The 20,118-nt window shown below is 39.1% G+C and overlaps 2 protein-coding genes across 3 annotated transcripts; both read left to right on the forward strand.

The window, feature by feature from the left end:
• The first annotated feature begins 882 nt into the window (after window positions 1–882).
• On the forward strand, window positions 883–12,755 carry slc2a11a (solute carrier family 2 member 11a). Of its 2 annotated transcripts, none has more exons than XM_037099640.1 (12): window positions 883–1,175; window positions 2,258–2,359; window positions 4,207–4,367; window positions 5,329–5,453; window positions 5,562–5,691; window positions 5,810–5,958; window positions 6,852–7,039; window positions 7,561–7,671; window positions 8,807–8,908; window positions 9,596–9,671; window positions 10,232–10,359; window positions 10,809–12,755. In XM_037099640.1, the coding sequence occupies exons 1-12, from the start codon at window positions 1,152–1,154 to the stop codon at window positions 11,025–11,027; spliced, it is 1,515 nt and encodes a 504-aa protein (XP_036955535.1). In that variant the 5' UTR covers window positions 883–1,151; the 3' UTR covers window positions 11,028–12,755. The 2 variants fall into 2 exon arrangements, with proteins under 2 accessions (XP_036955535.1, XP_036955536.1); XM_037099641.1 differs by having other exon boundaries at window positions 2,261–2,359.
• A 1,788-nt stretch (window positions 12,756–14,543) lies between these two features.
• Window positions 14,544–19,746, forward strand: LOC119020388 (solute carrier family 2, facilitated glucose transporter member 11-like). Its single transcript, XM_037099642.1, has 12 exons — window positions 14,544–14,564; window positions 15,802–15,900; window positions 16,232–16,392; window positions 16,866–16,990; window positions 17,082–17,211; window positions 17,576–17,724; window positions 18,196–18,383; window positions 18,480–18,590; window positions 18,762–18,863; window positions 18,958–19,033; window positions 19,120–19,247; window positions 19,340–19,746. The coding sequence occupies exons 1-12, from the start codon at window positions 14,544–14,546 to the stop codon at window positions 19,532–19,534; spliced, it is 1,485 nt and encodes a 494-aa protein (XP_036955537.1). The 3' UTR covers window positions 19,535–19,746.
• The last annotated feature ends 372 nt before the right edge of the window (window positions 19,747–20,118 follow it).

Genomic DNA, 20,118 nt, shown 5'->3' on the forward strand with positions numbered 1-20,118 from the left:
TGTCTACTGAAAAAAAGTGACAAAAAAACACAAGTACAAAGTCCTGCCATCAAGTACAGAGGACATTTGATTTTCAAATGAAAACAAATAAGCTCAGCTCTGAAAACTCACTCAAATATTCCTGAGATATTTACTTACTTAAAACAATTGAAAAATAACTTACTTAATACATGTATAATTAGTTAAACTTAAAAGTTATTTCACTGTTAAGAAACAATGAAATGCTTAATAAACCATTTATTAGGCAATTGTAAAGGTTTATAAACATCAATAGCAACTTTACAATGAACACTTGCCTCATAAATGTTTCATAAAACATGTTACTGTTAACAGTGAAATAACAATTAACTAAGGCTGAACTAGTTATACATTTCCCATTTATTAAAGGGGCACAGTGTAGTTTTGGAGAAGAATATTCACAATAGGAATGAATGAGTTAATAATAGAAACACGTAAATATTTACCTTTTCCATAACTGAATAAACAAGCTGTTCTCAGAAGAAAATTAAGGCCCTCAGAACACTGTTTGAAGCTAGAAAGGTGGCAGGGTCCGTCACATATAAACAAATTTGAACGGTATGAAATTGTGTTGTCCTTTAAGGTCAGTTTGTTTATTCAGACATAAAAACAAAGACTTATTTCGTTTCTTTAGGCATATATCGTTCTCCTCTGGTAAAAACGTGTTCCCCAAAACGACATAGTGCACCTTGACCAGATGGTCGTTATAATGTTTTTTGCGAAAGAAAATAAAGAAAGAACACATGATGGTTATTATAAAATGTTACCAGTGTTTGAACTAAAGGTGTATAAACGAAGTGAAACCACACCTCCTGGTCCCCGAACGTCACTCCTCGATGTTGTTCTTAATTCTTCACCTGAGACAGTCTGTCTGTCTGAGACCCTGCGGCGGAACAAGTCGCCGCCGTGAATCATTGCTGTGGCTCTATACGAGTCAGACGTCATCTCACTACTCGGTTACTTGTCGGTTGCAAAACTGCAGCCAATGAGAGGAGGCCTTACGCAGGCACACGCACGCTTCACGCGCGTCCTCGGTCTCGTGCTGTATGTAGAGGACCGGTGTTGGGGAGGTGGGCTGACCTGTGGGCTCCTCTGTCGGACTTCATCACACACATCAACTTCTTCGAGTAAGAATGTCGCGTGGTGGTGCACAAAAGGTAAATGGGCGCTTTACACCTCACACAGCACTTTATCTCACAGTTTAACTCCTTTTTATTTATTTGTACCCTCGATAAAAACTTAATTCTGACAGACGTTTGATATTAGGTAATGTTTTGAAGGTCTCATATTGTCATATTATTGTGTCATTTACTCAGTTAAAGTAGAAATCCAGACTAAAAATACTCTTTTAGTTAACGAAACGTAAGAAAATACAGATTCTGTAAAGTACTCAAGGTATAAAAGTCAAAACTATCCCTCTGAAGGACATCTCTACCGGCTATTTCTGTGCAAAGCTAAAGGTTAAATCAGTAGGATTATGTTCGAGCTGTTCATTAACGCACCAAAAAGATAGTTTATTGTTTCATTCCCAAGACGTCAAATGCCAATACCAATTGCTATTATGCGATCATCTATTAAGTTTCTTGGTGTAAAATGTAGTAATTCACTAATGTGTTAGTTAGCTTTGGCAGTAATGTATCTTGAACATTAAGCTTATTTGAATTTAATCCAGATATTGCACGTGTTATCCTGCATGACATCTCTGCAACTGCATGTGGTAAAGTTGGTTTTAAGTTAAATATGTATTCATTTGTTTGATTGATTAGGACAGAGCACCTTAATGAATATCAGTATCAGTATAAAAAAAAAATTACAATGTAAATATGCCAGATTTAGAAAGAATGCTGATTTTTCAACCAGTGGCGGTTCTAGGCAGTTTTAATAGGGGGGCCAGGTTGGGGTTGCCTTTTTTGTTAGAGGGGCATATACAACCCAGGGAAAAAAGACAAATCCCTCATTCAGACTTGGGATAAATGGGACTTAAGACAGTGTTTACAATTTCAAATGGTCATTTTAGCTAAGGGGCGGCTGTAGCTCAGTGGGTAGAGCAGGTCGACTAGTGATTGGAAGGTCACCCGCAACCCCATGGAAAGGGATAAGCGGTTCGGACAATGACATGACATGACATTTTAGCTAATTAGTTGGTCACTTGATACCTTAAGATAAGGAGTAACATATTTCTGCCTCTGTCTGATTGTCTGTCTGTCTGTCTGTCTGTCTATCTACCTGTTTGTATTAGCAGAGCAGTCCTCTGACGTTGGTGCTGATGGTTGCTTCTGCAGCCATCGGAGGAACTCTTCAGTATGGGTATAACCTCGCCATCATGAACTCTCCCACAGTTGTAAGTTTGTGTATGTAGCAGGTTTCCCACTGTAGTGTTGTATATGAATTCAGACACAGTCCTGTATGTGGTTACTGACAGAGGTGATAATGTTCTGCAGGGTGAGTGAACAAATGGTGCACTGACTCCTTGCAGTGTGGCAAATTAATATAGATGAAGCTTAAAGGATAAATTTGCCCCCCAAAAAACGGAAATTCAGGTCATTATCTACTCACCCCTGTGCCGATGGAAGGTCAGCTGAACAAAAGCTAACAAAACACCTCTGGAGCTTCACAGCAAAACAGAGTTGCAACACTCAACACTTAACAACTTAAGTTATTGTTTTAAATATACGGTTCATTCTATATGATCCAAACCTCAGAAAGCCCAGTGAAGATGTTATTTATGCCCTTTTTAAAGCCCAAATCTGAACTGTAGCAGCTAAGCTAAAAGTATTTGTGCACAGCCCGTCTGAAGTGGATAACTGAGCTCATCTGCATGGTAAAGGTGTAAATAACGTCTTTTTAAATCAATTTGGATCTCAGGGCTTCTTGTGACTTGGAATAGAGGATTTTAAAACAAGTCCCCATCTACTTCAGTTGTTTCGGAGAACGCTGCAAAGCTCTTTTGCTGTGGAAATCCAGAAATGCTTTGTGGACTGCGAAGCTTCACCTGACCTTCCATTTACATGGGTTTGAATAGATGCTGACTGAATTCTAGGTTTAACACAATCCTTCAATAGTGTGATTTGTGTACAATGCTTGTCTGTGGGTGTGTGACTTGGCACAAACCAGATTAAAGTGAAACTGTTGCCAAAATGCAACCTAAAGTCTTTTTGGGATTGTACCCGAGCCAAACTCTTGTTTAAAAGCATAATTACGACGAAAGCTCCACTTTTAACATTGACCGTATTTTCCTTTTCGGGTCAAAATCATTTTCAATGGAGTGCTAGGGGCAGTACTATTTTTAAAACACTAAGAGGGCTTGACACAACATGAAACTTTGCTTGTAGTATCACCAGGGTCTCTACACAAGAACGTTTTTGAACAACTCACGTTAGCAGTTGTTTTACCGCTCGCCGCCATCTCGCTAGTCGAACCCAAAAAACAATACATACATTGAAGTTGAAAAAGGAGCCTCATATAAGAAATAATACTAAAATCAAAAGCCGGAAAAGTCATGTGAGACTTTGCATGGATAGTTTTTGCAGGAAGAGAGTAGTGTTCCACCTTAAGTCTCCTCCATGTTATGTCGCACTCTCGACTGGCAAGACGGCGGCGACGTAATGTGAGATGTTCAAAAACTTTATTTTTAGTAAACTCTGTGTACACAAACAATGTTCTCAATGCTCGTGTTCATGTGTAGAGACCCTGGTGAGACTACGAGCAAGTGCTTTAAAAATAGTGATTTTGATGCTACCCTAAAATTGCCCACTGAAAATGATTTTGACCCGAATATGAAAATACAGTCAATCTTAAAAAAAGTGCACTTTCATCGTAATTATGCTTTTAAACAAACAAGTGACTCGGTTACATTCACAAAAAGACCCTAGGTTGCATTTTGGCGAGAGTTTCACTTTAAGGCTGTGATTAGTAAGTCTGTCTCAGAACGCATCCAATTGTAAATGTTTAAATGTGGTTATCTCAAGATCACAAGCCAATCTTTATGTTACCTCTAGATAGCAAAGATTTATTTTGTGATAAAACATCATTTGTTATGATGTGATAATCATGGACAAGCATAAAGATATCACAAACTCTGTTGGCAGGGGTAATGAGTGTCAGCTTTAACCACTGATCTGTTTACGTGTGTGTGTTTAGTTAAGTCAGTGAGATTTCAAAGGTCAACTATCTCGTCTTTTCTCACAGTTCATTCAAACTTTCATCAATGAGACGTTCCTGGAGCGCTGGGACATCCAGCTGGAGGATTACCAGGTGACTCTGGTCTGGACAATCATTGTCTCCATCTTCTCGTTGGGGGGCTTAGTAGGGGCCATTATCGCAGGACCTATGACCATACGCTTCGGGAGGTAATATAAGATACCAACGTATGTAAATGTATGAATGCATTGTAAAGAGTGAATGATCAGCCTGCACGTGTGAATGAATAAATGAAGAGATTCTTTATTAATGTGAATGATTGCAGCATATTGTCTATCTGGAATGTATTATTTACTTCTGCTGTCACGTGTAGACAGTATATGTCCCGGGACTGAGCCTTGATCATCCGAGAAACACACAATCACACTTCAGTTACTGTCACAGACCAAAACCAACAACACATTAATCCATGCTCTTTGCAGGACGGTGTATGTGGGATTGAGTTTAAATAAACTACAGTGCTCATGTTCATCATAATATAGAAAATATCCACTGATGTATTTTTAGGTTCAGTTTTCTATTTTATGTCATGACAGCACTGTGCTCATGGTGTGGTTAGTTCGAGGCACAAACACCATTTGGTTGTGGTTATAAAATGTTTCAGCTTTAAATACCTCCTTTGGTCGCCACAAGCATGGCGGGAGATTTTCCTGAGGTCTCCCTAAAAGTTCAAAGTCTTAAGCTGTATCGCCCAGCTACTGCACCACCATCACTTCCACAACAAACAATTAATGTGAACGCGATATGACACGTGTTATTGAAGTGTCAATATGCTATGTAGCCTAAGAATGTGAACGTATCAGAGGCTTGCAGAAAGTGCCCACATTTTAATCTGCCGACGGGGCTGGAAATGTCATTATTACAACACATTTTTTAGAAGTTGTTAGGACACCAGTGGATCTCTGTGGCATCAGAGGAAAAAGATTAATCCTGCTTTAAATTTACAGATTAATGCTTGATGCTTGAATCTGTTTATTGCTGGTTTGGGGATTTTAATACAATAAATACAACCACCAAACAGAAGGTCTCAGAGTCTGTAATTTTTTTAACTTGAACTGTCTCTGACCATTGTCTGCAATCTATTAACATTGTCCTCTTTTTTTGTCCTAGAAAGAAGTGCTTGTTGTTGAACAACATTTTCCTCATGTCCGGTGCACTCTTAGCTCTGACAAGTAGAGCTGCCAAGTCTTTTGAGATGATCATTATCTCACGTGTGCTGATTGGAATAAATTCCGGTATGTCATTTAGTCTCACGTGTGGTATATTCATGTCGCCTGTAGTGGATTACAGTGAGAACTGAACTAAACGGAGACATTGAAGACTCTTTGTTGTGTGTTTTGCAGGGATCAGCATGAATGTGCAGCCAATGTATTTTGGAGAAAGTGCACCGAAGCACTTAAGAGGGGCGATCTCCTTGTCATCAGCTGTTTTCACATCATTTGGTGTCGTGTTAGGACAGGTGGTTGGACTAAGGTGTGGACACTCTCTGACAAGTTTCTGTCCAAATGGGCCAATCCCTTACTGCAAAACAAGAACAATGTGGGTCGTAGATTATGTATCCACAGTAACGCTCTGGATTTTCTGTTTTAAGAGAGATTTTGGGCAGCGAGCCGTGTTGGCACTATCTTCTTGCCAGTAATGCCATTCCTGGCTTCATTCAGCTCCTCACCCTGCCATGGTTCCCAGAGAGCCCCAGATACCTGCTCATCGACCGTGGGGACAAGGAGGCTTGTATTAAATGTGCGTACTGTAATATGTCAAACAACAGTGGAAAGTAACATTTGACATATGGGTATTCCACATTTTATGCTACTTCCACTCAACTACTTTTCTGAGGGAAATGTTTTTTTTTTTTACTTTATAACGTGTGTCTACCAGCTGCACTTATTTACTGAAAGATCTTACATGGAGAAACATGTGATAAGCTTATGAAGTGAAACACATTGTTAAAGATTAAACCAGCTGCTCCCAACAAAGTATCAGTGAGTAGTCGTGTTTCAGATTTCTTTGAGTTTGTAAGCATTTCAAAAAGATTTGTTTTTTTATGTTGTTCTCCCATTATTTAACTCACAACTCATCAGATATATCTGGGTTTCCTTTGGGGGGACCTGACTACTCGGTTGGTAGCCAAAGACCTATACTACTAGAGTGTGTGAAAAGGTGGTTAAAGGCTAACTCCACCAATTTTACACATTATTTTCTGTGTACAGGTCTTGGTGAGTACAACTGCATATGTGAAGAAAGTAGTAGAAAGTCCTCTGTGGCTTTAGAGGAAGCTGCATATAATCTGTCAGACTGCATCCTGACATCACTGCATGCAATGTATGCAGCTTTATAATCCTTTTTTCAGGCCTGTAAACACAGAATGTGTAAAATTGGTGGAATTGTCCTTTAAAATTGGCTTCACTGTATTCATTTGTCCTTTGGGTGCATTTTATTAAAATGTACTGTATTTTTACTTGAATAGGAGTTTGAATGCAGTATTCGTACACTGCTATACAAGTATGTCATTGAACAACTATTGTCAGCTCAGCACACTGAAATCTATACGAAGCATACAGCATAATAGATTTTAGGCAGAGAATGACAGAAACAAAAAACTCCTCATCTAAGTTGTGTTTTTTTCCTGTCAGCTCTGAGGCGGCTGCGGGGCTGTGAGGTCCAGAGCAGCGAGCTGGATGAGATCCTGCAGGAACAGGCTGATACTAAAGGCATGAGGCCTCGTCAACCCTGGGAGCTGTTCGCTGACCGCTCGGTGCGCTGGCAGCTCATCACCGTCATGATCATCAGCAGTGCAATGCAGCTCTGTGGGAACGACTCGGTAACAAGAGCTTGGAACATCGGGAGACTTTAACAGTGTGATCTGTGTCTCCGTAGGAAATATTGTTACATAACCCACAAGGATCCATGTTACTGATACTGAGCTACAGTGTCATGTTCTTTCTGCTCTCGGCTCCATCAGGAGGTTGATTAGAAATTTGAGATGGTCCATCAGCAGATTGTGTTGTGGGTTTTTCAGTGTTCCTGCAGGTTATATTAATAATGTAAACTGGTGTTGAAGCAGCATCAGTGATGAGTGAAGACATCATATTGTTAGAATCTGCCTGTTGCAGCTCTCGAAACTGGTTTCAAGAGCTGCAACAGGTTTCCTTCTCCGTTAGAAAATGCTGACTGTATTTCAGGGCTTTTAACCACATGCTTGGCAGTTTTATGGCTGGGACTGGGTATTAACATAGTTACTCTTTGTCCCAAATGCTGGCTTAATCGGCTTATGAACACTTGAGGAACTTGTAATGATGCTCTGCAGTTATCTAATGTCTTTCTATGTTCTTTGTCTTTTAGATTTACTTCTACGCATCGTATGTTTTCAAAGAGGCTGGAATATCCGATGACCAGATCCAGTATATTACAATTGGCACTGGTACATGTGAGTTCACAGCATGTATTATGTGTGTAAGTATCTGACACTAAAACACCTTACGTAAGCAGCTAGAAGCAGAGAGAGACTGTTGTTTTCTGAAAGCTTTAACACAGACTGAGGACTTAGAACAGGCTAATGTACTGTACTGTACAATAGGTTTTGCATTTTTATCACTTGTGTATATGATGTTACACTCACACATAGGAACAGTTTACCTTAGATAAACAGATATGAAAAAGTTCTGTAGCTAACTGCTAACAAGAGTAATAAGACATTCCTGAATATTTTTATATTGACAATATTTTGTCACTTGAGAAGGAAGATGTTATATTTGCAATATGTTTTGACGTTTTGGGAGAAAACTCTTATCCACTTCATTAACAAGGCAAGAAAATGGATATTGCATCTCCATACCTTAAATATGATGCTGCCACCAGCAGCTGATTAGCATATCTTAGCATTAAGACTGGAATCAGGGGTAACAGCTAGTCTGGCTCTCTCTGAATGAGAAACAAGATCTGTCGCTGGCACCTCTACAGCCCACTTACTAATAGGTTATATACTAATTGTTTAATGTAGGCCTATACAAAAATAATGATATCAGTTATTAGAAATCAACGAGACACTGATATTCAGGTATTTATTCAAGAACTGCTCTTTCTTACAATTTTTAGGTAATTAACTTGAGTATTTCCATTTTCTGCGACTTTTTTACTTCCTTTCCACTCCATTAATTTGATACATTTAGTAAATAGTTACTTTGCAGACTCTGATTATTCAGTGTTTATAGGCTGTTATTTGTCACAGCCAAAAGTAGCACATTTTAAAATGAGTAGGTAATCTAAAAGAAAAATCATACAGATATAATCAGTTAAAAGCTGAATATTGGTCCAGATAATCAGCCAGGTTAGCTGCTTCCCCTTTTCAGGTCTTTGTATAAAATTTAAGCTAACTAGCTGCTGGCTACAGTGACATATTTACTGCACAGACATAAGACTGGAAATATACCATAAGCTCATTTATGCAGCACATTAGTAATAGCTATTCACTGACCAGAAGTTTCACATTTGTTCATCGGTTACTGTTATGGACTTTAGTTATCTTTTGTTATCATTCAGTATTGAAAAGAATAGTATCTGACATACATTGCTGTTTTTATCTTTTCAGAACCTGCTGATAGAACGTAAAGGCCGAAGGTTCATGCTGATGGGAGGATTCATCCTCATGACTGTCTGGGCTGTCGTCTTTACAATTGCTCTGTCGTTTGAGGTATAATTAACCTCTTATATGACCTACATACTTGGCTTTTCCAATGAAAAACCATGCATGTATCTTTGATGAAGATGAAAATCAATTATTATCTGTAATTATTATGTGAGTTTTCTACAGTGAACACGTTCTTGTTTGGATTAGAGTGTTTGTGATTTCAACAACTCACAGTTATTAATAGCCAAGCAATTTTGTGTCTCAGAAAACATGCCTGTGGGTTTTACCACCCATGTTACTGCATGTTAAAATGTATGAAAACATTGTGTACAAAGTACATAATAGGAGGAGTGTGAGAACAGGGGAAAACACATTTCAGTGTGTCAGTGAGTCCACTAGGAGGCATCGTGCGTCAACATTCAGACAATAGACAATGTTTGAGTTTTGGAGAGCAAAGGTAAAAGGAAGATAATGTATCTAATTACACTGGATTACAGGCCTGTGAGTAAAAATATTGAATTTCCCCAACTGGATCTTCTTCTTCTTCTTCTTCTTCTTCTTCTTCTTCTTCTTCTTCTTCTTCTTCTTCTTTGCACTAAAGAGTTCACATTTTAAGTTGGTTACACAAACTTAGATACTTATCATCAAATATCTGGTCAAATTATGAAATATAAAAGGTGTGGCATCTGGTGGCCTCTTTCTTGTGAGTTGCTCTGTAGATATTTAACTTTCCTCCCCACATGTGAACAGCACTATGTATCCTGGATGCCGTACCTGAGCATGGCCTGCATCTTCACCTACATTCTCAGCTTTGGCATGGGACCAGGTCAGTTTATGGAGAATCATTTTCTCTATTTGCATTTTTACCGCAAAGGGACTCACAAAATGTCGGCTTAAGATACATGAATGAAATGAAAACATACATTCTGTTTTTGATATAAGATAGCTAGATTTGAAAGTTCAAACAGTTTTAGTTATTTTTCTCGCCCAGAAGTCTTTACAGCAGCTGTTTAAGTGCTAAATATGATTTTGGACATTGACGGCCATTTAACATCCAATTAATCCATAAACATGACTGTTCCCCGCTCATCTCAACAGCTGTTTCCATTTACATAAAGACTCACTTTGTCTCCTGAGAGAAGATTTCAGGTGTTATACTCTCTCAGGTGCCAGTTTAACATGCACACACAGCTTAAACTAATGCAGTCAGAAAAAATACACCCTGCTTTAAAGCTATGGAGGTTATAATGTTGAGGAGTTAATTCAACTTTATGATCATTTTAGTTTTTGATAATGTTGATGGTATAATGTATCAAAGAGCTTTGTTATTTCTAAGGATGTGATAGTGAAGCTTACGCTGATCAAAATGTTTTTTTCTCATTTCAGCTGGAGTGACCGGCGTTCTGCCCACAGAGATCTTCAATCAGACCGCTCGGCCGGCGGCCTACATGATCGCCGGCTCCATGATGTGGATCAACCTCTTCATCATTGGAATGATCTTTCCATTTCTAGTGGTCAGTCTGACACTACGTCCATCCAGCTGTCAGCATCTGTCATTGTATACACCCATCCAAACATTTATCAAACATGCCGTGACATTAAACAAGCATACATACATTTAGAGCAGTTATCTCTTCAATTATTGCATGTTAAGTCACAGTATACACACAGCTACAACATTATCAATGAGACAAAACGAAGTATTCGCCTGGTATTCAGTGACAAGTAATTTTGGCTACTAAAGGCACCCTATAGCGCCCCCAGGGGTCAGAGGCTCAAATTGAGGGAAAAAAGGATGAGGACGTCCTTCTTAGGCTTCATCTCTGGGTCCTGTGATCTTTATAACATTAGGAATTTAAAGTCTGCAAATGTTTGCATACAGGGAAACATACAGCCTGGTTTGGTGTTGGCTAAGACTGACACACAGTCTGACAGCTTCTTCCCGTTGTCTTCTCTATCACAGAGCGAGTTGAGCGAGTACTGCTTCGTGCCTTTCGGAGCAGTTTGCCTGTTGTCGGCTCTGTATGTCGGCTTGTTTCTGCCTGAGACCAAGGGGAAGTCTCTGTCAGCCATCACAAGTGAATTCCACAAGCTCAACTTCAAAGGCGAGGACAAAAGGAAGGAATCTCAGACACAAGCTCAGTATCAGCTGGGTGAGGTGTGTCTCTCCACGGCCTTATAGACAGACTTTTGTCACATCTGCTGTCACCCTCACTTTAACCTGATCTGCCTGAGCTGGAAGAAGTTGTGCGCAGTCCAACAGGAACGAGAGGAGACACAGGACGAAACAACAGTTGTTTGGAATGATTTTTTTAATTACAGGAGGGTGAGCCTGAACACTTGTTGTCACCTTTGCTGGAAAAAAATCCTGTGAGAACACATTAAAGTATAAATGTTTTTCGGTGACACATTACAATACAGATTGTGATTTATGGTATAATTTGTGGACATTTTAAGATTTGTAAATGTGTAATTCCACTGAATATACAGCATTATGTTGCTGTATGAATCAATACATATAAAATACTTTTATCAATTCCAACTGGTACTTAAATGTAGGTACAGTGGAACAAGTGAGTAACATTTGGGAATTTTACAGGAAGTAATATATGAATTATACTTTAAGTACTGGTCAATGTAAATTACACAGTTAATTTCTGGAAATAGGCTGTGTTATTAAGTTCTAATGTTTCTTGTTCAATGGGACAAAGGACACAGTTGTCTGCCATGTCACCAGAGGAGTCAATACTGACTGTAACAAACTATCAGAGGTTTGAGAGGTTTTTATGTTTTTACTGCAGTAAAAAGTCTTCTATACAAGCTTTCGCTTAAGGGAAACAACAAACTGTACTCAAAGTATTAAAGTTAAAGTACTTGTTAGGCAGAATGGTCCGTTTCAGAGACTTATATTATTATAAATATCCTGTTATTGAAATATGCTGGTGTTTAACGCATGATCATTTTAATGTAACAGCTATATGAGGTGGAGCACAATTTAATGTCATAGTTCAGTATCATTTTAAAAAATGATTATATGTTTTTTTTGCAAATTCTTTATCTGTAAAGTATAGAAATAGTAGCTGAATGTATCTGAGTAAATTGTAAAATATTTTCATGCTGTACATATTTGAAATGTAGTGAAGCGTAAAATACTGAGGAATGATAAAAGAACCTCAAGTGCAGTACTTGAGTAAATGTATTTAGTTATTTTACGCCACTTTAAACAATGCCCTCAGTGTTGCACCATAAAGAATGTATTTAGATAGAAAAACAGAGATTATTTGCACCATATTAAATATAAACTGAATGCATCAGAGTGCACATGAAACTGAAATCGACTGTTTCTACATGAGTTGAATATGTAAAAATGTTTCTGTTGAATATTGCTGTCACTCTTTTCTGTTTTAATGATCAGACTCTTAGCCAATAAAAACAATATAATATCAACATAGCTTTTCATAGTTAAATGTGCAGCAAGCAACTGTAGTCCCGTTACCCGGTGGTTAGATACCGACACTCTCGGACTAAACCACCCGTCTTTCTCCTGCTCCCGCTGCTGCTCCTTTAACTTTCAATGACATCATTACAAAAGGTGCCTTTTAAACATGATGCAGTAATAAAAGTCATGTCAAATAAATGTTTTCTAGTGTCCAAAGAAGAAGTGGAAAGTTGTTATTTTGTTTAGCCACTGTTGGTTTGGTGACCATCACACACACTCACTCTCACTAACATTAATCTTAAATCTATCTACTGTATCACTCATATATTGGAGTTTAGGCAGGCTGATACCTGTTATCACCTGGTTGTTGGTATTATAGTTTTTCTGTATGCCCTAAAATGTGTTTTATGTGAGCTGTTCACCTGTCATTTCTTTGTCCACTGTTGGTCCAGCTTTGTAAAATAAAGATACCAAAATGTAAGGAAACTTTTGTAGGAAAGGTATTTTAAATTGTGCCCAATACATCAAGAATATTAGATCTTTGAAAAGTTAGGGAGTGACTAAATAAATATCTTTGTTTTATATATTTCACTTTGCATAAGTATCATATGACCTCAATAAAATGATGTAACATGCAGATTATAAAAGTGATGTGTAGAAAACAAAATCCTCTTTTCTCACTGGAAAGTTAGATTTACATACATCTTAGCTGGGATCTTGGCCATGTTGGTTTAACGTGTTCTGTGCTATTGACATGAGTAGATTTACATATATTTCTTCAATGGTGATCATAATATTATCTGCAAGAGGTGAAGAATCACTCATTAGAGTCACTCCAAATTCAGTCAAAACTCTGAGACCTTGGTGTCATTTACACTGAGGATGCTGGGTACATGTTCCCACCAATTCTGTCATAAAGAGCTAGAAATGTGCTAAAAATGTGCCTTTAAAAAAAAAAACCTTCACATTAACTTACAGTTCATTCTCCTAATGAAATGTGATGCACCATGGTGAAATGAGCTTACTGTTGTAAACATCTTCTCTGACCTCATTTGATCAGTTTATCACATCACCTGAAATTGCATATTTTATGGACAATTTTTTAAAAAATGTATTCATCTTAGCCCTGATGTCCCCACAACTCCACTCGACCATCTTAAATGCATGTGGAATTCATTTTAAGAAAGAAAAAAGTGTTTGTTAGTGTGTGTCGGTACGGTGGCTGGTCATGTTTAAAGTCTGCAGTAGTCAAATATCCTGACTTTCAGTCTCTGGTTTTGTTTAAGATCTCCAAATACTGCATCTGACAAATCCCACGGTGCAACTGGACTGTTTGTTTTTTTTATCAGATCACTCCTGCCTGACCGACACCTTTCATACGGCGCAATCCCAATTTGTAAGGCAGGTTTACTGTATAACCATTAACTCTTTAAGGTCCAACCATAACCACAATGACATCATCAGAGTTATTGTGCCAAGCTTGTCGAAGAGCCACAAAGGGGCTATGCATGTAGATGAGTTGTCCTTCCCTCAATGAGTAACTACATCTTCATGTTCAAAATCATTGTAGTACATCTTAAGTGTTTGCATGAACTTTGTAATCCCCCTATGACGAAGAGGAAGGAGACAAATCTCTAACTGTTGTCACACTTTTGATGCTCAGTGCCTGATAAAGGTCAGTTTGTAATACACACACCGATGGGCAGCTGTTCTCTCTCTGTTTGAACCGTGGCTCGGTCCTTTCCTCTTCTTGAAGTCTCTTCTTTAGCATCTTGGACATCCTTGTTCTAGAGAAACGGGGCTCATAATTCAAACGTCAGGATCTGATCACATCCAGGTGGGCTACAATGTCTTTGTTAAGGTCAGTTAGACCAAAATGTATTCAATCAACGTCTGATTGAATAAATGTATGAGTTCTCTCTTTTTTTTTTTTTTTTTTTGCATTTTTCTCTTAAATCTTTGTGGGTTTTTTGTGTTTTTTTTGTTTTGTTTTGTTGTTAAACACACCTCTCTACCTGTAATGTCTCACCAGTGAACAGAATATACTGGCAAGTCTTTTTATCGTCTACTGGAATCATCCGGACAGACCAGGCTGGGTCTGGTACAGCGTCTAATCATCCTTGTGACGCAGGTCAAAACATGACAGCCTTATGCTCTAACGACATGAATGGACAACTAAAGTCTATTGATGTGTAACTTCAGAGCATCCTTCATATATGCTGCTCCTCTGCTCCTTCTGTAGCCAGACTTCAAGAAATAATGGACGGTGCATCAAAAAAGGTAGGTGCTCTTTCATTAAAGCGCTGTCTGAGATCCATGCATGTTATATCTGAGTACTTTGTCTGTGCAGATTTGAAAACGTCCACGTATCCACAACTTCAGTTTGGGAACATTTTATCATAGTCTTCAAACAAAAGAAGGAAACATGTTCATCAATTTGTCAACTTTTAAACACAAATTACATAAAGAAAACTGAAGAAAAAAAAATACTGTACAAATGTAAACAATGAAATAATTTGAGTCTACCGCAGACAAGAAAAACGTCAAAATGTGGTAATTAAAGCAATAGAATAGATAGAAATAGAGATAAATCATTATGTATTCATAAAATGCATTTATAGTAACATTTTACTGTCTTTAAAGGGTCAGTATGTCCAAATCTGGGAATGATCTGAGATAAAAGATAAAACAATTACACTTCTGCTGCCACCCCAGACAAATTGGGGTAAAAATGAATTTGAACTGTTTTCAATCAAAGAAATAATCCCACAGAAAAGTCTGCTCATTATCCAGAGAAACAGGGATGAGGCAACTTTTTATTATGTTTTTTAAATGTATGTTTCAATGCACTGAGCATCAAAATTGAAAATCCTCTCGCCTTCACCGCACACCGGTGTGGCAGTGCAGGTTAATATCTACAAACCTAAACACACAAAACTAAAATTATCTGTATGGAAGACTAAATATCAAAAGCCAATCACATATAACGTATGTAACGTAATTCACATGTAAAAATGTGGAATTCACAAATGAAGAAGCAAATAGTACATCATTTTGTGTGCCGTTTTTTGTTTTCCACCTGTGGATGAAGCCAATCAAGGCGAAAATATCCAGTTCACATGTGATATTTTTCTATTTTCACGTATCACGTGTCACGTGTGAAAACAGTCAATTTAGATCATTTGGTGCCCACTGAATTGTCAAAAAAAAAAAAAAAAACATAAAGAGGAATCATTACATTTTTACAACTGAAACAAAACTAATTAACACTCTTTATATCTTTAACCATGATCTCTAACTGTGTGTGTGCATTTATAACAAGAAGTTGAAGGTTAAACTGAAATCTGTAACAGAGCAGAACGTGGAACGTGGTGTCCAAAGAGCATCATACAGGCTAACACATAATAATATTCAGAATCATTAAACACGTGTTCGGCCCACACCCCCGTCTTCTACTACAGTGTTTAAATAAAATAAATAAAAGATAACTGTATACATGATGTCCTTTACATTTTAGCTGCAGTACTGGAGGCTGTATCTGCTGGCACTGGTGTTGGGAATCGGGGGCTCGTTTCAGTATGGGATTCAAGTTTCTGTCATTGCCTCTCCAGCAGTGGTAAGATTTCTATTAATGAGACGATTAGTATGCATGAAAACTGTGAACACGCCTCTGCAGTTTGTTTTCCTTCAACATCATTCCCCGTGGAGTCGGCACACAGTCTGTGGACGGACTCAGCAGCTCTGTCCATGAGGCTTGAAAATGGTTTGAACAGGATGATTTAACATCTTCAACGTAGGTTTTGGGCAAACTTATCCTTAATTCAGTCACAGCTTGGCAGTCGTAAGAGCCACCTTTGGTCAGAAACCTGACAACAAAACACAGGCCTGCTAGGACATCAAGTTTGGCCACTCTAACATGACCTTTGACCTCTCTGACCTCTGTGCAGCATGTTCAGAGTTTTGTGAACTACACCTGGATTTTGAGGTACGGCGCTCCGGTGACCGACTCCACCAACCAGCTCATCTGGTCCTTCATCGTGGCTGTGCTGAGTCTTGGAGCCTGGGCCGGGGCAGTTCACTCTGGCAGACTCCCTGTCACTTACGGCCGGTGAGCCAAACACAACATGGTTTATGATCTCAAGTCACATCTGTGGGATGAGTTGGGCTGTTAATTAATAGGAAACACTCAACAGTACTTGCTGACATCGCTGTCTTCCTCTGTTTTTAAGCAGCACAGCGGTTTGTAAACTGGAAGGGAAAGCGACAAAAAAACCCCAAAAAGAATAGTGTTCACCCTTAGTGCCACTTTTCTGGATTACAGGCATTTTCACATAATAACACCAGAATCAAGGGACTTTTTTGGCTATTGTTGTTTTGTTTGAAATATATCATGAATATATCAAAACAAAAAAAAAATAAACAAAGTGTAGAACTAATGCAGATTATTGCATATTTACATAAACTGGGTAGAACATAAAATGTCAATTACCGAGCACATTGGAATGGGCTCATAGATTGATCATGTGTAATGTAAAGTTTAATAAGCCCCATCTTATAAATACATTTCTTTGGATTTTGCAGGAAAAAAGCTCTATTGATCAACAACGCTGTGGCGATTGTCGCTGCTCTTCTCATGCTCTTCAGTCGCATGGCCAAATCGTTTGAGATGATCCTACTGGGAAGATTTCTCTATGGGTATAATGTCGGTATGTTCTGATTAGTGTTTTTTTTTTTTCTTTTTTTTCTTGTTGTTGTTTTGTCAAGCATTTGTAAGACTTTTTGTGTTTCTCTCCAAAGGTCTGGGCCTGAGTGTGCACCTCATGTACCTCGGGGAGAGCTCTCCAAAGAAACTCAGAGGTTTCCTGACGCTCACCGGCTCAATCTTCATCGGTTTTGGGAAAGTCGCAGGTCAAATAATTGGCATCAAGTAAGAACTGACTGTTGGCACTCTAAAGCATAAATTAATACATATTAACAACAAAGAAACTCTCTAGACAAACTGGGCAAAAAAAACCCCACCCTACTCACTTACTTATGAGGGAGGCCAAGTTTTTCCTTGGGTGAAAACATTACAAAAATCTGGCCATGCTCCATGTAGTTCTGGCATGTCATGATCAAAGACTTCTTCTGGTTCCTGACTGAAATCCAAGACCTTCTTGACCTCTTCTGACTAATTAGTGACATCCTTGGATAATGTACAAGCGGCCTTGAATACTTTATGTTAAGTCCAATTACATAGATCCACAGTATCGCCATTTCTTCTGATTGCGTTTGTTATACACTCTGTTTAGGGAGATGATGGGAGCAGAAGAAATGTGGCCGTATCTCTTGGCTGTCAGTGGTATTCCTGCCATCCTGCAGTTTGTGACGTTGCTCTTCTTCCCCGAGGCGCCTCGCTACCTTTACATTGACAAAGGAGACGCTGAAGGCACCAGGAAAGGTGAGTGTGCACAGCAGGCTCTGCATCTGCAGACTGAATTCTGACCTTTCCAAACATTTTACAAGCTAAGTTGGTCATTTGTCTTCACTTTAAGACGCAAGTTCTCAGGTCATCAGTTTGATTTGTACGGTGGCCCCTGAGTGCCAAAACACAATGACATTTCAGACAACGCAGCAGCAAGGGTGTTTTGCAAAATGTGTGTTTTCTGAAAGGTTGTGGTGTTTTGACCTCTTGGGGCCATCGTACTTTTGGTCATTTACCTCACCTTTCTGTAAACTGAGCTCTTTGAACGCCTTCTGCCAATGAAGAAGAAGTAGTCTGATCCTGTGCCCGTCCAGAATTCATTTCATATTAGACAGTGCACGTGCGATTCGATCAAGGCAATTCACCGAAAATTAACCGTCGGGATCGGGTCATAAATGAACAGCAGATTCATTGTGTCTTTGTGACACGATGTGCGTGTGTGTTAAGCCTTGCAGTGGCTGTGGCAGGAGGACGAACTGAAGCAGGAGCTGGACGACATGCAGAAAGAGAGGGAGAGCACGCTGGGAGAGAAGGCCAAGACTGTGAAGGATGTTCTCACCTCTCGCTGCGTCCGGTGGCAGCTACTGACTCTGGCCATCCCCTGCGCCGGTGTTCAGTTCTGTGGCATCAATGCCGTACGTTCATTTCAGTTTTCCCCTCCATGACATGAACATAAACATGTACATTCACGCATGACTGAACTGTGTCTTACATTTCACTGCCTCCTCCAGCTGTACTTCTACGCCTTTGACATCTTCCGTGAGTCAGGGGTGCCGGAGGACCAGATGCACTACTTGTCCATTGGCATTGGAGCAACAGAGCTCATCGCTGTAACACTGTGTGTGAGTGTCTCTTTTTCATAACTAACATTGAACATCTCATGAAATCACTGCTGAAGGAGGATAACAACTTGACCGCATGCTCAAAGCAAACTGAAGGGGAAGTGTACCATGACAGAAGCCTGACGAAACAACTGAACACAGATTTTATTTGCCATCTCCTCTGTGTCTCAGTCGTTCTTGATAGACCGCGCCGGCAGAAAGAAGCTGATGGGCTACGGTTATCTGATGATGGGTGTCACCATGTCTGTGCTCACGGTCACGCTGTCCTATAAGGCAAGTACACTCCAGCGACATGCCGTGCACATTCCTCTCTTTCTCCAGGCTGTGAGGTAGAGGACAGATTATGAATGTTTCATTTCTCAAACAGGATCTGAACTCTTGGATCCCATATGTGAACATCGCCCTGATCTTTTTTGTCATCAGCATCTATGGACTTGGGCCTTGTGAGTCTTTTTGCCGCTTGATTCCAGCTGAAAATATTTTCAATGTATTTTAGGCACATTAAAGTAACTGTGTGATCCTCGCTCAGCTGGAGTCTCTATGGCTCTCCCTGCTGACCTCTTCCTGCAAGCTTGGCGTCCTTCTGCTTACGTGATCAGCGGGACCATCAACTGGATCAGCATGTTCCTCGTGGGGATGCTGTTCGGCTACATTGTGGTGAGATGTCCGCTGTGTATCGTCTTATCTCAAATGACCCAGATACATTCAATCCACTATCTTTATGTCACATCGCATTTGTGTCCGCGCAGGATGGACTCGGCCAGTTCTGCTTCCTGATTTTCGTGGCTTACTGCGTTTTCAGCGCAGCATTCCTGATATTTTTTGTCCCAGAGACCAAAGGAAAGACAATGGTAGAGATTATGGAGGACTTCAACACACTGAATTACAGGAACAGGTCCGCTGACGCCGAGAGGACTGACATTGATCTCGCAACTAAGTTCTAGGAGATTTTATTTATAGTTTATCACCTTTGACTTTTTCTTTTGAGTATCAATTTATTTCAAGAAAAAAAACATGCACTTAATTATCACTAATCATTCAACAATAAGTAATAAATATGTGCGTGTATGTATAAATGTAGATTACATTTTTGTGTAGCCATTAAACAGATTAGAAATGTGGAAACCAGATATTGTAAATATAGTACCATGGACAATAAAACTTTTGTAATCACATCTAGATAGTGTCTTTCATTTTTTACAGCTGTTTATTTGATTAGGATTTTCTATTATAAATACTACAGTTTAAGCAATTTACCATTTTGGCAGAACCACAAGGATATAATATTCATTTTCACTGTGGACATGTTGGTAAAAATGTTTTATAGGTTATATAACATAAGTTATATCCATCCACAACCTAAAGGCAGTAGTGAAAGACAAATTCAAATTTTTTGCTTTAATGCATCATTATGAGGTAAACTGGATGTACAGCCCAAATGATACTGGACTTTTTCGGACATTGTTATATCCACCGATATACACTGGTTTTTTTTGCAATGACTCCTCATTGGTGATAATCAAACCAT

This window comes from Acanthopagrus latus, chromosome 6 (genome assembly GCF_904848185.1).
Source record: "Acanthopagrus latus isolate v.2019 chromosome 6, fAcaLat1.1, whole genome shotgun sequence".
Lineage (NCBI taxonomy): Eukaryota > Metazoa > Chordata > Actinopteri > Spariformes > Sparidae > Acanthopagrus > Acanthopagrus latus.

What these genes read in the sequence shown, in the direction of transcription:
- LOC119020388 (XM_037099642.1), top strand. Translation starts at nt 14,544, where the DNA reads ATGGACGGTGCATCAAAAAAG. An exon ending in AGTTCTGTGGCATCAATGCC is followed by an intron (nt 18,384 to 18,479) that starts GTACGTTCATTT and finishes TGCCTCCTCCAG; the next exon opens with CTGTACTTCTACGCCTTTGA. An exon ending in TCATCGCTGTAACACTGTGT is followed by an intron (nt 18,591 to 18,761) that starts GTGAGTGTCTCT and finishes TCTGTGTCTCAG; the next exon opens with TCGTTCTTGATAGACCGCGC.
- slc2a11a (XM_037099640.1), top strand. Translation starts at nt 1,152, where the DNA reads ATGTCGCGTGGTGGTGCACAAAAG. An exon ending in GGACAGGTGGTTGGACTAAG is followed by an intron (nt 5,692 to 5,809) that starts GTGTGGACACTC and finishes TTCTGTTTTAAG; the next exon opens with AGAGATTTTGGGCAGCGAGC. An exon ending in CAAGGAGGCTTGTATTAAAT is followed by an intron (nt 5,959 to 6,851) that starts GTGCGTACTGTA and finishes TTTTCCTGTCAG; the next exon opens with CTCTGAGGCGGCTGCGGGGC.